General features: G+C 35.4%; 1 protein-coding gene across 8 annotated transcripts in view; it reads right to left on the reverse strand.

Moving 5' to 3' along the window:
• Nucleotides 1-14,635, reverse strand: part of LOC110457834 (titin-like) — an 84,979-nt gene that overhangs the window by 26,665 nt on the left and 43,679 nt on the right. For 7 of the 8 annotated variants that reach the window (XM_021509270.1, XM_021509268.1, XM_021509266.1 and 4 more), the window contains 10 exons: nt 13,117-13,482; nt 10,199-10,246; nt 9,184-9,331; nt 8,823-8,971; nt 7,042-8,158; nt 6,375-6,602; nt 5,585-5,763; nt 3,766-3,856; nt 1,558-1,635; nt 189-209 (listed from right to left, as the gene is read on the reverse strand). In XM_021509270.1, coding sequence (XP_021364945.1) covers nt 189-209; nt 1,558-1,635; nt 3,766-3,856; nt 5,585-5,763; nt 6,375-6,602; nt 7,042-8,158; nt 8,823-8,971; nt 9,184-9,331; nt 10,199-10,246; nt 13,117-13,482 — 2,425 coding nt within the window. The remainder of the gene's footprint in view (nt 1-188; nt 210-1,557; nt 1,636-3,765; nt 3,857-5,584; nt 5,764-6,374; nt 6,603-7,041; nt 8,159-8,822; nt 8,972-9,183; nt 9,332-10,198; nt 10,247-13,116; nt 13,483-14,635) is intronic. The other variant, XM_021509267.1, reaches the window with a different exon arrangement.

Raw genomic sequence — 14,635 nt, forward strand, 5'->3', positions numbered from 1 at the left:
GTTATAACCTCAACTAAATATAATACACAGGTCATAGACAAACAAGGGAGACAATCAGGACGCTGAAAACACGGAGGTGAATATAATGTACAAGTCATTTGATTTTGGAACGAAAATGGTAATATGTACGAATATATCATAATTACAGCAAATAAAAATGACAGCAAGAGTCAGTACTTAATACATACCCTGGCGATTAGCTGTGAGATCTGTCAAAGTACTCACAATCGTTATTCACTATCCAATTACAGATCTTACGACAAGTTCCCATTAGAATCACCCATAAATCCTTTCCTGTACAACATTTCTGCTAAATCGTTCAGTTTCAAATTAAATTAGACCCACTGCTATTCAACCGAGTGAGATTTAATTTGTTCTCAAGACTAAAATTGCTCTTTTCTTACATAGAATACTAATTGTTCACAAACAGTACGTCACATTTTTAATTCAGCCAATTTTATTACAAGAAATAATTATTAGATTTTTCCTAAAGAAAAAAATCACAGAAAGCAAATTTAATCAAGGAACAACTTTCTGCTCACACCTACTGCCAAAAGTGATTATTAATTCTGCTTTGGAAATCCATGTGATCGTGCTGTTGAAAAAACAACCACAAAGTCGATGTGTGTGTCCAAGGTTAGATAACCCATACACAATTTACTAACTTTTCAGTCTTTCTTTTTTAAAATAAATGCAAATTCTGAAGATAAATCATAAATTTGTGTGTAAAAATCTTTTTAGAAAATTATTGATTATTTTTTAATAAATGATAATTTTCATGTGATCATCTTGATAATGTGTGCGCCAAAAACATCTTAATACTTTACCGTCAACATAAAGATCTGTATGAAAATAAAGTACAATCCATTGAAACTTTTAACCCTCTCACCACTGTAGACCATAATGGCCTCACCCAGATAAAAGTGTGGTAGAGTTTACTATAGATCCATAGGGGGTGAAAGGGTTAACTGAGATTTATTTTATTAAATATCATCTTAATTTTTTTTAACCATACATATATTGAAGTACGGTTGATAAAGCAGTTACAGCAATATTAACTAACAGCTGCATTCAAATGTAATGTTGTTCTAAACTACTTCTATGTAATTTAGAAGGAACATTTTTCTAAATATTAGCCTTGGCAGAAATACATTTTTTACAGAAAGAGTGTTGAATTCTCGTTATAAAGAAATGTATTTTTCCTGTAATATCTACACAGTCAATTTCAAACACGAAATTATTTGTTTTACTTCGTAGTAAATACAACATGTTTCCATATTAGGAAGTGGTTTAGTAAGATGGAATTGACATTTGTAAATGCTTACCAATCTTCAGTTTAAATCTAGACGGAAAGTAACCAGTGTAAAAGGCGCAAAGGATCAAACCAACATATGTAACTGTTGGTTTAGGTATCTAGACTACTTAAAAAAGGTCATTTTAAAATATAAACATTCAATATTGGGATTTCTGTCCACGACCAGTTAGGTGTTTCAAGCCATCAATGGCCAGATCCCCAGCATTACAGTCAATGATAATTACAGTCAGCAATGTACTTACTTATAAGTCGCTGTCGTTTCTCGTCCGCTCGTTTTTTCCATTCTGGCTCTGATGAGCTTGTTCTGATCTCAGCAGTAGCTGTATTAACAGAATACAGAATAGTTTGTACAAAATAAAACTATAATCTAGAAATGAATTTAGATATATGTTTTATACAATATCAAAGTTTTACTTTATACACAATGTACATATTCAACATTGTTTGTATATAGTGAAGCTTTGATATTACATTTTCCCAAATTGACGAATCTTATTTAAGGTATAGATTTTATACACTTTAACTTAACTTACTCTCTTCAGCGCCAGGCCACTAAATTTGCTATATCCCTGCTTATGCCTTGATTTTATTGCTGTCTATGGAGTTAATCTTTTATCAGCCATGTCTTAGTTCAAAAAACTAAAACACCCTTGCAGGCTATATCCCTTATTTACTGTAGCTCCCATAACTGAATCAATCTAGTGAATTATGCGAAAGTCATACTGATCTGGCAACTCGCTGTTGTTATTGATCAGAAGACCACAGCATAAACAACAGTCAAGAGAATGGTGCTTGATAGATTTTCAGAACAAGATCAAGTTTTATTTTTTAAAATCTGTACCATTTGTTTTAGTATCAATAGCAAGAAAAAAGCCCAAACAACAGTAAAGAGAAAGGCTCTTCAGAACAAGACAAGTATTGACTTTTTTAAATATCTGTACCACTTGATTTGATATATTATCAACAATTAAAATATGTGCTTTTTTAATATAGCTTGTTTCTTGTTAGCCTTGATCAGGTCTACTTTCCAAAATTTGCTGCATCCCTAAAGTCTATACTTTAGAAACATATTTATTAATATCTTTGTAACATTTTTCAGTCCTTATTTATGCATCCCAGGAAAGAAAATTGAATTGTTAATTAACCATCAAGTTATAAACGTATCTCTCATTAAGCATCAGGAAAGTCCTGTATTCCAAACTAAGAACATCTAAGATTTCAAACTTTAGTTTTGTTTGGCCTGAATGAACATACATGTAAAAGATACTGTTTCCTTCTAATCCAAGTAATAGGTCTACACATGGCTAGAAATGTAGAGAGTCAAATGTCTACAATGAAAAAGGGTGGCCGGCCAAAACGAAAAAATAAGCGTGACAAGTCTCGAGGAAAGACGAGGATAGTAGTCTGTGCTGTGATGTGATAATTTTGTAAAATTAAGTTTTATTGTGCCATATCCTTTGATAGCTGAGCACTTGTTTACCTTAAGCTTGCGTGTGAACTAACCACTCCTGCTTTATAGCTAAGCGCCCATGTCACTTTGATTATACATGTATCTGCGCATGCGTTAGAAAATTTTGGTTGATGGGGGTGCTATATATATTTTGTGCTGCTGAATTTTTTGCTGAAATCCACCCTCCCTCCCAGTAGTGTTACTGAGGGTTGTGCTCAAGTTTTTCGCAAATTATATCCTGTTTTTTTTTTTTATCTAGTCTAATGTATAAACTTGACTCATGCTGGAGTCTATATTGTCATCCATATGTACATTTTCGAGGAGAGGGGATTGTTTTGGTATGTGTAATTTTTGATAGATCTTGGGATAAGCATCCTGGGGTCAATAAATTTGCCAGTCTTTGATTGCTTGTTTCTGTTTTACATTACGGTAAGATAAATCATGAAATTGTCCCTTGGGGCAGCAACATACCTGGAAGCAAATTCTGATGCTATGACATACTTGCCACTCTTCCTACTTTAGAGGGAAACTCCTGATTTAAGTCACTAAAACTAACATTTTTAGCCAGTAAATATGCTTAACTATTTTTATATTCTAAGACCTATGCTGTTTTTAATATAGAGAACATGCAATCCTCCCCAAGAAAATTATAAAAACTGGGCAAGTATGCCACGAATGTATTTGTCTTTTTGTCTTTTCAGGGCTAGGAATTGTAAATATATATTTCTAAATGTCAATGTGGTGATACAGTGGGGATCTTGATACCGATATGTAATCCAAAGTTGCTGATAAACTGTATTGCCCAATTATTTGTTTCTCAACTGTTTGAGTTCAACCAACATACCCTGTCTCCTGCATACACACACGCAAGCAGGCATACACTACACACATGGAGGCCCATCCTTATATGACCATAGCTGTTAATAGGACGTTCAACAAAATTAAACCAAACCAAACTTCTCAACTGTTTGAGTTCAACAATCAACATTGGTAAACCTACTTTTTGGTAGAGGAGTCAACTTTTTCTTCATAGCGAATTCTGTTTTCCATGAGGCAGCTCCAGCATCAGTGGAATCGTTCTTGGCTTTAAGCTGTCAACGAAGAACGTGTGTGTGAAATAAATACTGATTTAGATCACCTAGCTTGAGGACAATAACCAAAAATGAAATCTTTATCAATAAGTACTGCCATGAATGTGTAAAGCAACGTAACATTTTATAGTAGAATGGCTCGGCAGTATTTTCATTCCGTAATCAGATGTTTCTTAAATCAATGATATAATTTTTAAAAATGAATTTCAACAGTTCACAAAGCAAGAGGTGGTGAGAAAAATGTTTTATTATTAAAAATATAGGATATTTTATTCTCGATTGATGGACAAGGGGAGATAACACAAACATTTTCTATATGACAGTTTGTGAATTGACTGACATCCCATCAGGGAAAGCTTTAGCATTGGAAGATAACACCACTTTCTTATTTACCGTAAAGCAGGATATTTCCACGGTTATATTTGCGCAGTTTTGCGGCTCAATAAAGTGTTAGAGAAAATATGATTGGCAGAATAATATGACAAGCGTAATAATGTGCTGCTATGATAAACTTCAAAACTGTAATGTCATCATGAAATAGCGCATACGTGGTTGTGACGTTTCATTACACATACAAGAGGCCCAAGGGTCTTAGCGGTCACCTGAGTTATATTATAGGTACCGGTAGCTCAATTTCATTGTTGGGATGTGACGTGGAAATCAACATGTAAACTAAGTGAAATACAATACTTGTCATGTCATCAAAGGATAAGAATTTTAAAAATATTTGTAAATTTTCCCTTTGGAGCCCCACCCTAGCCCCTGGGGATGGGGCAGGAATCCCAATTTCACTGTGTAATACCCTCATCCACCAAAGATGATTGTGACCAAGTTTGAATAATTATCGCAAAGAATGGATAAAATATACCCAAAAGTGTTATTTCCCTATATAAACTATAGTAAACTTTACCCCCTCCCCAAGGGAGGACGGATGGCCCAGGCGTCCTGAAATTTACAATTAAAATAAATCCCCTGATGATTTTTTTATATTACTATAGCACCTCTGAGTCTGGAGAAGAAGATTTTTTGAATATTGGTTATTTTTTTCTTTGGGGCCATGTCCTGGCCCCTAGTGTTGGGGTAGGAATCCCAATTTTACAATTTGAAAACCATCTTCCTCTAATGATGTTTCTCACCTAGTAAGAATAATTTCCAACAGAAAATTGTCAAAATATACCAAACCAAATGTGTTATTTCTCTGTATAAACTATAGATTTGTGAAAATATCAACCACAAAAAGCATGATTTTGGGAAAATAAAGTGATTTTTGCTTTTATCTTTGGGGAAAACACCAGAAATTATCCAAGGGAAAGGGGCATTCAAAAGGACCCAAAATTGACCTTGAAAAATCACTGTGAATGTCCAGTCTCTGCGCTAACCCACTACACAATTCATGTTACTTCAAATGTCTAGATCGCAAATTTATATTCCATGTAAATTCAATTTTCTATTTTTGGGTCAAATCACAAAATTTTAAGCCCGCGTAAATAACCTGCTATACGGTTCATGATCATGGTTACTTTCCTGAATGTTATTGATTTAAACATATTTTAATGCAAAATTTGCAAATGGATTAGGCACAAGTTATTCCAACTTATGAAGTCTTCTCCCAGATTTTTGATGTACATGGCAACATCAATTGATTTTACACAAATCAATAAAGAAGAATGTTAAATAAGTACCTAAAAGACAAACTTTAGTAAGAGTATGTAAGAAATATAAATGTACCGGTGTATCCACACTGTTTTCCTTGCGTAACTTCCTTCTCTCTGCCAGGTCCCTTTTCCACTGTGGAATGGAGGTGGAGTCTGCTGACGGTGGCGTTATGATGTTGAGGTTTGGGGTGGATTGGTGACGGTTGTCCGAGGTCTTCAGCCAGCTAGGAACATACTGGTCCTTTGTGCCTCCTATTTAAATACACAGTGGTCAGTGAATAGTTTTAACATGCTTTGCTCATTAACTCATTCCCCCCCTGAAATTTCATAATGAACTATTCCAACCTTTGAATTGGAAGAGTTCAAATGTGTCTTCAGGGGTGAATGAGTTAATACTTTCTTTCCAATAATTTTACTAGAAGAAAGTTTTGCAGTCAGCAGGTATGCATAAACTGGGTCAGTATTTGTTATTCTAATAATCCTGTTTCCACACAAATGTTATCTGATCACTATTACAGCCATCGCATTGACAGTTTGTTTGTTAAAGTTTTACACCCTTACAACAGCTAAAGTCATAAGAATTTAGTCCTAAAATATGAAGACTATCCTTAACCCATCATGTAACTCTATTTTTACGCATACAATCAACCCTTTCACCACTGTAGACCAAAATAGACTCATCAAGATCAATGCATGGTAGAGTCTACTAAAGTTACATAGGGATGGAAGGGTTAATCAGATATCTGTACTGGACAATCAAGTCAAGAAAGTATTTCCAACCTTGTTCAGTTTGATTTAACAAGGAACAGCTGAATTTAGAGATAAATAACAGAAGTGATGCCGTATCGTTAAGGATGACTTACCTGATACAGGTGTGCGTTCTCTACTTGAGCTAGAACTAGAGCTGTCACCATCTTTTGATCCTGTAGATGTGAGTCTGGTTCGTCGCGTCTCCTGGTTCGGGTTCCCGTTGATTGTGTTCTCACTGCTCTCTGTTGACTCTTGGAGTGGGAGACCATTGGGCGTCTTACGGAGGCGGGGCATATCCGTCCACTGAGGTTTACCATCACCTGGTGTTTTGCTTTGGTTTTCTTTAAAATCAGAATTTGTCATTCATATCCATCATTTCATTTACTTTTACAGTATGTTAATTTTAAAATTGATTATTCACAATATGCGTAAAGAGTAGTTCAGTTACCTCCCTTACAAAACTCTCTCAGGACTAAATCTATGTGTCATTTATATCAATAAGACTTTTCAACACAGAGAATGAATTTCTATTCAACTCCATTTTTTTTAAAAAGAAAGCATCTTGGTAGTACATAATAGAATGTATTTTGGTTTAGTATTATCTTATATTTCATTTCACCTTATCTTGAGTGTTTAAAATCAACATTATCTTTTGATCAAGTAATCTGCATTCAAGACAGTGCAAGAGAATATGATTTAAGCACTGTCAATCAGTTCTTGGATGGAGTTGTCCAGAAATCCAAAAATACAGGGAAGTAAACATCTGTATAAATTTCTCACCTTTTGTGTTGAGAATCTCTGCAGCCTTTTCTCGTTTCTCTGCAGCGGTTTTCATCCATAGCGGAGTTTCCGTTTCCTTCAACTGGTCCAGACTCTCTTCAGACTTTGTACTTGTCTTTCTCAACTTCATATCCTTCAGCCATGACGGTTCTTCCTCCTTGCTGGCTGCCGGCTTACTTCCCTCAATCTCTGGCTTCGACGACTTTGGAGTATTCTTTAGTTGAGGAACATCAAAGGTATGCTTGTTTTCTGTAGACTCTTTTGTAGCGTCATCAAAGTCTAATTGTGTACCAACAGGGCAGTTGGGTCTATTCCTCAAGTTAGGGACTTCAAATGCCCCACCACTGCTCAGCTCAGAGCTGTTACTACGAGGAACCCTAGGGGTTCTCTTTAGTGACGGTAAGTCAAATTTACCCTTACCCTCTGGACTAGCTGGGGGGTCAACATTTACTTTGGGAGTATTTCGGAGTGGAGGTTTATTAAAAGTTTTTTCAGACTCAATTTCCTGACTTTCTGATCGTTTTAGTTCACTTGAGACTGTTTTCAGTGCAGGTACATCAAATCTGCCTTCATTTTCTGGTGAAATCTTTGATCTGCTACTTTCCTCTTCCCTTTGTACCTTCTTTAATGAGGGCGTGTCAAAAATATTTTCAATTTCCTGAGCTGTTTTAACAGGTGATTTTTCACGCTTAGAATCAACTCGCCTTAGTGGTATATTGTAGGGTGTTTCCGTGGCAACAGGGTCAGGTGCTGTATCAACCTCCATTTTGGGGACAGTTTTCAGTTGGGGTTTGGTAAAAAGTTTTTCTGTTTCAGCCTTCTCAGTGTGCCTGGCAGGTTTATCTGGTGCTACAGCTTTCAGAGCTGGAATTTCAAACACATCATTTTTCTCAACAGCTTTTTCTGTTTCTTGAGGTGAAGTTACTTTACGCAGAGCTGGCTTTTCGAATTCAGGAGACACAGACGTTTCCTCCTGTCTGTCAGACCTCTTTGTTGGTTTAAGTTGTGGCATTGGTAATTTGATCCCCATAGCTTTGGGGTCTCTCTTTGGCTCCACAGGGACCATTTCCTCATCAGGAGAGGCTCTGGGTTGTGGAGTTTTCCTTGGCAACATGGGCTGTACACAAACAAAACTTAGTCAAAATATTGTTGGTTAAATATCATTAAAAGCAGAAAAATCAAAATCGTTTTAACATGAAGAAACATTAAACATTTATTTGATCTACGGTATTAGTGAATTGAGAAACGAACAGACATTTTATGATAACGTTTTACAAAACTCATTTCAACAAAACATATTAATTTACTTTTCTTTTTAATATTCATTACCTGTCCTGTATGTGACTCGGGGAATAAGTAAAAATAGTTTTTCAAGGATTTCAATTTCAAGTTAGGTTATCTAAGTGTAACAGTCCAAATTTATCATAATGTGAAATTTCTTTCATTTCTGATAGTCATAAAGTTACAAATTTGATAAAACTTGTCACCGTCCTATCATGGAGGCAGACTCTTTTCTTTTTTTCTTTTTTTCAAATCAGCAGAATTTCCTCTATCTTGCTTTTAGCTCATATTCAATTAATTCATTTTTTTAAAATAGATTTTATTTATATTTTGTCGAACAGAAAATAATGATTTAAGACAATGATAGATTATGTTATGGAGTTCTCCTTCAAGGAAAATACTTGAAAGTTAGGCAAATGTTTGCTTTCTAGCAATGAAAAAGCTTGATCTTGCACGAATAAATATTGCATAAATGCCTGTTTTACTGTAGACAGACCCACCTGTCCTAAACCAGGTAGAGGCATCATAAGGTGACTTGACTTTTTTGCCGGTGGCGAGGTTGGATCCGGAGAACCAGACTTGTCCCCTGTGAAAACTTCTTCCTCCGCACCAAAACCGTTCACCTCAGAGGATGGGGATTGTTTGGTCTCTGGAAAGCAAAGGAAATATACCTGGGTATGTCAAATAGACTCCAAAACATGATATTTAATCAACGGTGACTTTCTGTTAATTTTTCTATCCTGCAATACCACTGACCAACAGCTGAAAAATATATATCTTGTGAAAACTTCATTCTCATTACTTGAATAATTCAGTATGTATTGACAATCAGTATATGATTGTGTAAGTCACTATACCCACCTGTAGTGTCCTGGAAGTGGCTATCCTCGGAGGAGCTCAGGATGTTTCTGACGTTGGTACGTGTGGGCTTGCGTCGCCGGGCCAGAGAGCCTTTCTTTCTGAGAGATGTCTTCTGCTTGCCAATGTTCACATCCAGATGCGACGTGTCCTACAGGATATTTGTCACAGAGGTCAACTAAGGTCGAATCAATATCAATGTGTCTAACAGAGGTCAACTAAAGTCACACCAGTATCAGTCTGTCAAAATACCACAAAGATGCAGAAATTTTCAAGATTCTTGCAAAAATGTGATTGTTGTGTGTGAGGTAAGAATTGTGGAATGTGAATAACTCCGAGCCATCATCAAAAACATCCTCAGTCATTTATCAGCATGTAACAAAAGCAAAAGTCACAAAGGGCTGGCTATGATCACAATCAAGTAGCTAAGCTTTCTACCAGAGTTGTCCTTAATTATCAACTCCTAGACCATCCATTTAAAGGCACAGGTCTTGATAAGTGGTAATTAACTGGTTGATTAACACCTTACATCGCTTTCTTTATTTAATATATTGAACTATGAAACGTGACAATTAGAAGATTTAACAAATTATGACCATCTTGTTAGCAATTTTCAAATTATAAAAAAGAAAATTTTCTTAGAGCCTGTTTTCTTTTCCCGATTTTAAAACTATCTGAGCTAATGTCTAGCAAAAAATTCCTAAAAGAAATGTAATAAAACAAATATCAACAGTCTTGCTTGATACAAGCTTTCGAGTTTAACCTTTCATCAGGGATTGTGTGTGTGGACCTCACCCTTATGTCATATCAATATTTGAGAACTAGAAGTTTGCAGACTTTTGGATGTGACAAAGGTGAGGACCATTCAATCCCTGGTGAAAGGCTTAGCTGGAAAGCTGGGATCCAGAGTGAATGATGATATCTATCTGAATTTAGTTATATAAACATGATACACAACACTCACTCATTGTTGAACCTCTTAACAATTAACAATTACGCTTTCTATGTAGATATTTACCCCAACATCATTGAAGTCCAGACTAGCCTCTCTCTTGAGCTTGCTGTTCTAAAAACACACACAAAGCAGCTATAAATAAGAAAGCAAAGTAATCTAGCTCACACTTCAGTTTTGAAAGTGGTCTCTTAATGCAGGTGGTCTTCAAAGAGAGGTGGGCTCTCAAGCAGGTTTGAAAGCAAGGTAATCTAGCTTTCTTTTCTACCTTATTGTTTTAAAAACACATATAAAACATCTATAAAAACAGTCAAACATATAATAATAAATAATGATAATAATTTGAGGTTCTAATATACTGTTTTATTACAACCTAGTTTGTAGGTTGCTCAAAACAGTTCACAAACTATTTTAAGTGGTTATAGGGCCTTTTGCAACCAGCCAATATCTTTCTCAACTCCCTGGGGAGAATACAGCCGGTGCTGCCATTTCGGCGCTCACAGCTAGCATTCTACAGTTTTAGCACTACCCAACCACATACTCATTTACAGCTGAGTAGACTGGAACAAGCGGAGTAAAGTATCTTGCTCAAAGATACAACACAGTGCTGTGACGTGATTCAAACTCGCAACCCTTCGGTCTCGAGTCCGGCGTCCTACCACGAGACTTCTGTGCCACCCCATATACTCAGAGACAACCTTTGGAATGTTTATAAAGTTGTCACGTATTGCAGGTGGTCTTTTAATAAAGACGGTCTCTCAAGTATAGGATTGAATGTTATAAGACAACGTACTATAGCTCTCTCTTTATCTCGTTTTTCAAGGCATACAATCAGCTATAAATATTGTCCAACTTTGTATTCAAAGATCCATTGTAGCGGGAAGTTTACAACTTGTGTCTTAATTACAGGTGGTTTCTAATACAGATTTAGTTAACACGGAAATAACTGCATTTCGGAGATTTAAAAGTGGTCGCTTATATATAACAGGTGGTTTCTGAACATGGTGGTCTCCTACCACATGTGCATGAATAAAGCTGGTCTATGAATAGAGTTATAAATGTATACTTGTAAACTTGTTAGATATCTTACTACTGTTATGTCAGTTGTTGTATAAAGAAATTCAATATTTGCAAATCTTGAAGAAATGAATAATCATTTTTGCATTCTGATTGAGAGCCCCATTGTAACAAGAGGCCCAGAAGGCCTAAATCGCTCACCTGTTTCTTTTGTTACATGAAACTGACATATAGGTAACTTCAGACCAAATTTGGTAAGTAGAACACAAGACATTTTAACATCTCTTAAACGCTTAAGATATTGCTGTTTAAAATTTAAAATTGTAATTTTAAAGCTTTTAACCCACATTGACCATTGACTCCGGCTAGCACTTAAAGTTTACATTTGACCTCATAACTGTAATAAAGAAAAAGATTTGCACTGCTGGTCTTCATAACATACCCAAGTATCATGACTCTAGACCAAATGATTCTTAGCATATTGTCGTTTGAAGATTTTAACATTTTTTACTCCTGTGACCTTGAAAGTAGGTAAAGGTCATTTTAAAGAAAAAAAATTATAGTACTCCATCCCTGGTACCTACTGGCCAAATATCATGATCCTGGGCCTTATGGAACTTGAGAGGAAGATTGTTAAAGCTTTAAACCCATGTTGACTTTTGACCCCCAACTAGCACTTAAAGTTGACCTTTGACCTCATTACTGTAATTTGGAAAAAGATTTGCACTGCTGGTCTTCATAACATACACAAGTATCATGACTCTAGTTCAAATGGTTCCTAGGATATTGTTATTTCAATTTTGAACATATTTGACCCTTGTGACCTTGAAAGTAGGTCAAGGTCATTTTAATGAGAAACCTTTATAGCACTCCATCCCAGGTGCCAAATATCATGACCCTAGGTCCTCCAGATCTTCAGAAGAAGTCGTTTAAAAGAAAATGTTGACAGACGGACAATGGACGACGGACAACAGACGCCGCAGTACGGCATAAGCTCAAATGGCCCTTCAGGCCAGGTGAGCTAAAAACTGAACTAGCGTAAAAAAAGTTTAAAAAATCTTTCGTCAAGCATATTTTCAAAACTACCGAAATTCAAAAGGAAACCAATTAAATGTTTGTAAAATATACATATGCCCGTCTTCAATTCCTTGCTTTGATGGAAATGGAGCTAAATGCAAAGATTAGAAGCTAAAAACAGAACATATAGGTCACAGTGACCTACATTTGATACATTGGTGTAGCACTCCTATGAAGATCCCAGACGAATGTGTTGGACTTTTAGTATATACAAGTATTGAATCTTAAAGAAAATTCTAATCAAGATGTGGTACATAAGAACCAATGGCAAAAGGGAAACACTTAATGCTTCAATCAATTATTGTGGAGGAATCAATATGGACTATTTACATGTAAAGTGATTATGATCACCTGGTTACAAAAATAAACAATTTTTTCCCTTAATTTTCTGATACGTCTCAAGCTTTTAATTAACAACCTGGCCCAGTATAATTGTCTACATGTAGACCAATTATATTTGTTCAATTTTTTCGAAATATGCAACAGTCAAGTTAATGTTCAAGAATTTCTAATCAGACACCGAAAGGGGCTTTACAAAATATTTTATAGAATAATACAGCAACTAAATTAGCCTTACCTCTGTGATAGCTTTATCATCACATAAATTCTCCATATGTGTAACAAGATCCATTATGACAGCACAAGGAATAATTTGCAGGCATCACAAATTCATGACAAAGGCAAATATTTTGGCATTTTGCCTTGGTTTTCTTTTTTTTCCTCCAAAAATATTTATTTTAGGTGATTTGGTGATGGACGTGATAAACAGAATCTCAAACTCTTATGAATGTATTGTTTGACAATGATTTTGAATTCTTGTGAATAGAAATGAGGACAAAAATGTCTTATGAAACACAGACGATTGACAGCTACTATATATGAGAACTCACCTCTGTTGTACTGTCATCCATGTCGGACAGAACAGCCTCTTTCTCATCTTGGTCATGAGTTTGAGTGTCGGGCTCATCATGATCAGTCACCATCACTTCAACGTTTGGTTCCGGTTCATCCTCTACGATCTCCTCTTCCTGTTGTGGTTCCTCTTCGTCGGAGGTCAAAAGGTCTGCAACTTCGGTTCTAGTCTCCTCTACCTCCCCAAATATCTCGTCAATGGTCTTCTGGTCGTCCGATATCTGCAGTGGTTCAGCTTCCTTAGAACCCTCCTCCTTATCTTTGACTCGGCCTACTCTTTCCTCAAACTGTGTGTAGGTCTTTTTGCTCTGAGCTGCCATAGCGTTGAAGGATGCATCCGTGATCTGTCAGAAGTCATTAGAAAAACCTCAGGTTTCCTGTCATTTAAACTACTGGGATGACGGATTCTTTTTGTGAATTTTCATTCTAACGATTGCACTTCAGAAGTATTTAGTGTAAGAATTTTTAATGTTTTGAAAAAGGACCAGTAGCATATTGATCTCTCAATTGAATTGTTTCAGTAAATATTCACATAATTTTTGAAATTAAGAAATGATTTCTTCATGATCTACTGTTCAGTATTTCCTTTGTGTTATCATGTATTACTGTTGTTTTTCTGACTTTCACTGTCACAGCAAATTATTAACCCTTTCACCCCTAGGTAACTGTAGTAGACTCTACCATGCATTTATGGGGATGAGTCCATTATGGTCTACAGTGGTGAAATGATTAAGATATTCGTCACTTATCAAATATACTTAAATGCTTTATATCCATTATAAAGCAAAAATGAAAGTTTTCAAAATATGAAATCATGTTCTATTTTTTTACCAAAATCATCACATTGAGTTTATTTTTCAAAGACAAGAAATTACTCAATTTTCTATCAATGTATTAATGTTTTAAAAGTAGGTTCGTCTAAAATTGACAGGTAATCAATCTGAAAGTTTTCATATTTAGTAAAGGAATCGAGTGAAAACCATTTTCCATCATATCAGTAGAGGTCTACTCTCTGTAGATACAGTAACACTGAGTAAACATACTCAAGGTTGATAATAATGTTGATTTATGCATAATATTCTTATTCCTGTATATTATTTGCATATGTCAGTTTCGTTTAAACAAAAGCCAGAATCACTGGGACATAAGGATATTGTCCAAGTAAATAAAATTGTTAATTGAAATTGAGAAATATTGAAAGACAATTTTTGTGAGAATCAGTTTTTTAATAAGTCAAAATACTTCAGCACTCACCTTATAGAATTGTTTTTTTTTAAGAAATCAGGGTAATTAATAGAACTTGCATGCTTTCCAGCTGTGAGTTATATGTGCTTAATCAAACTTTTTAAGATTTTCAAGATTTCAGCAAAACATTGTGAATGTGGTATTTAAAATTTAAAACCATGCTTCATGTTTTCATGCCATTGACAGTACATTACAGCGTTGCAACATAAGTTCAAGGAATTATATATATACATAATTAGTGCGATTCCAGTT

This window comes from Mizuhopecten yessoensis, unplaced genomic scaffold (genome assembly GCF_002113885.1).
Source record: "Mizuhopecten yessoensis strain PY_sf001 unplaced genomic scaffold, ASM211388v2 scaffold9331, whole genome shotgun sequence".
Taxonomy (NCBI): domain Eukaryota; kingdom Metazoa; phylum Mollusca; class Bivalvia; order Pectinida; family Pectinidae; genus Mizuhopecten; species Mizuhopecten yessoensis.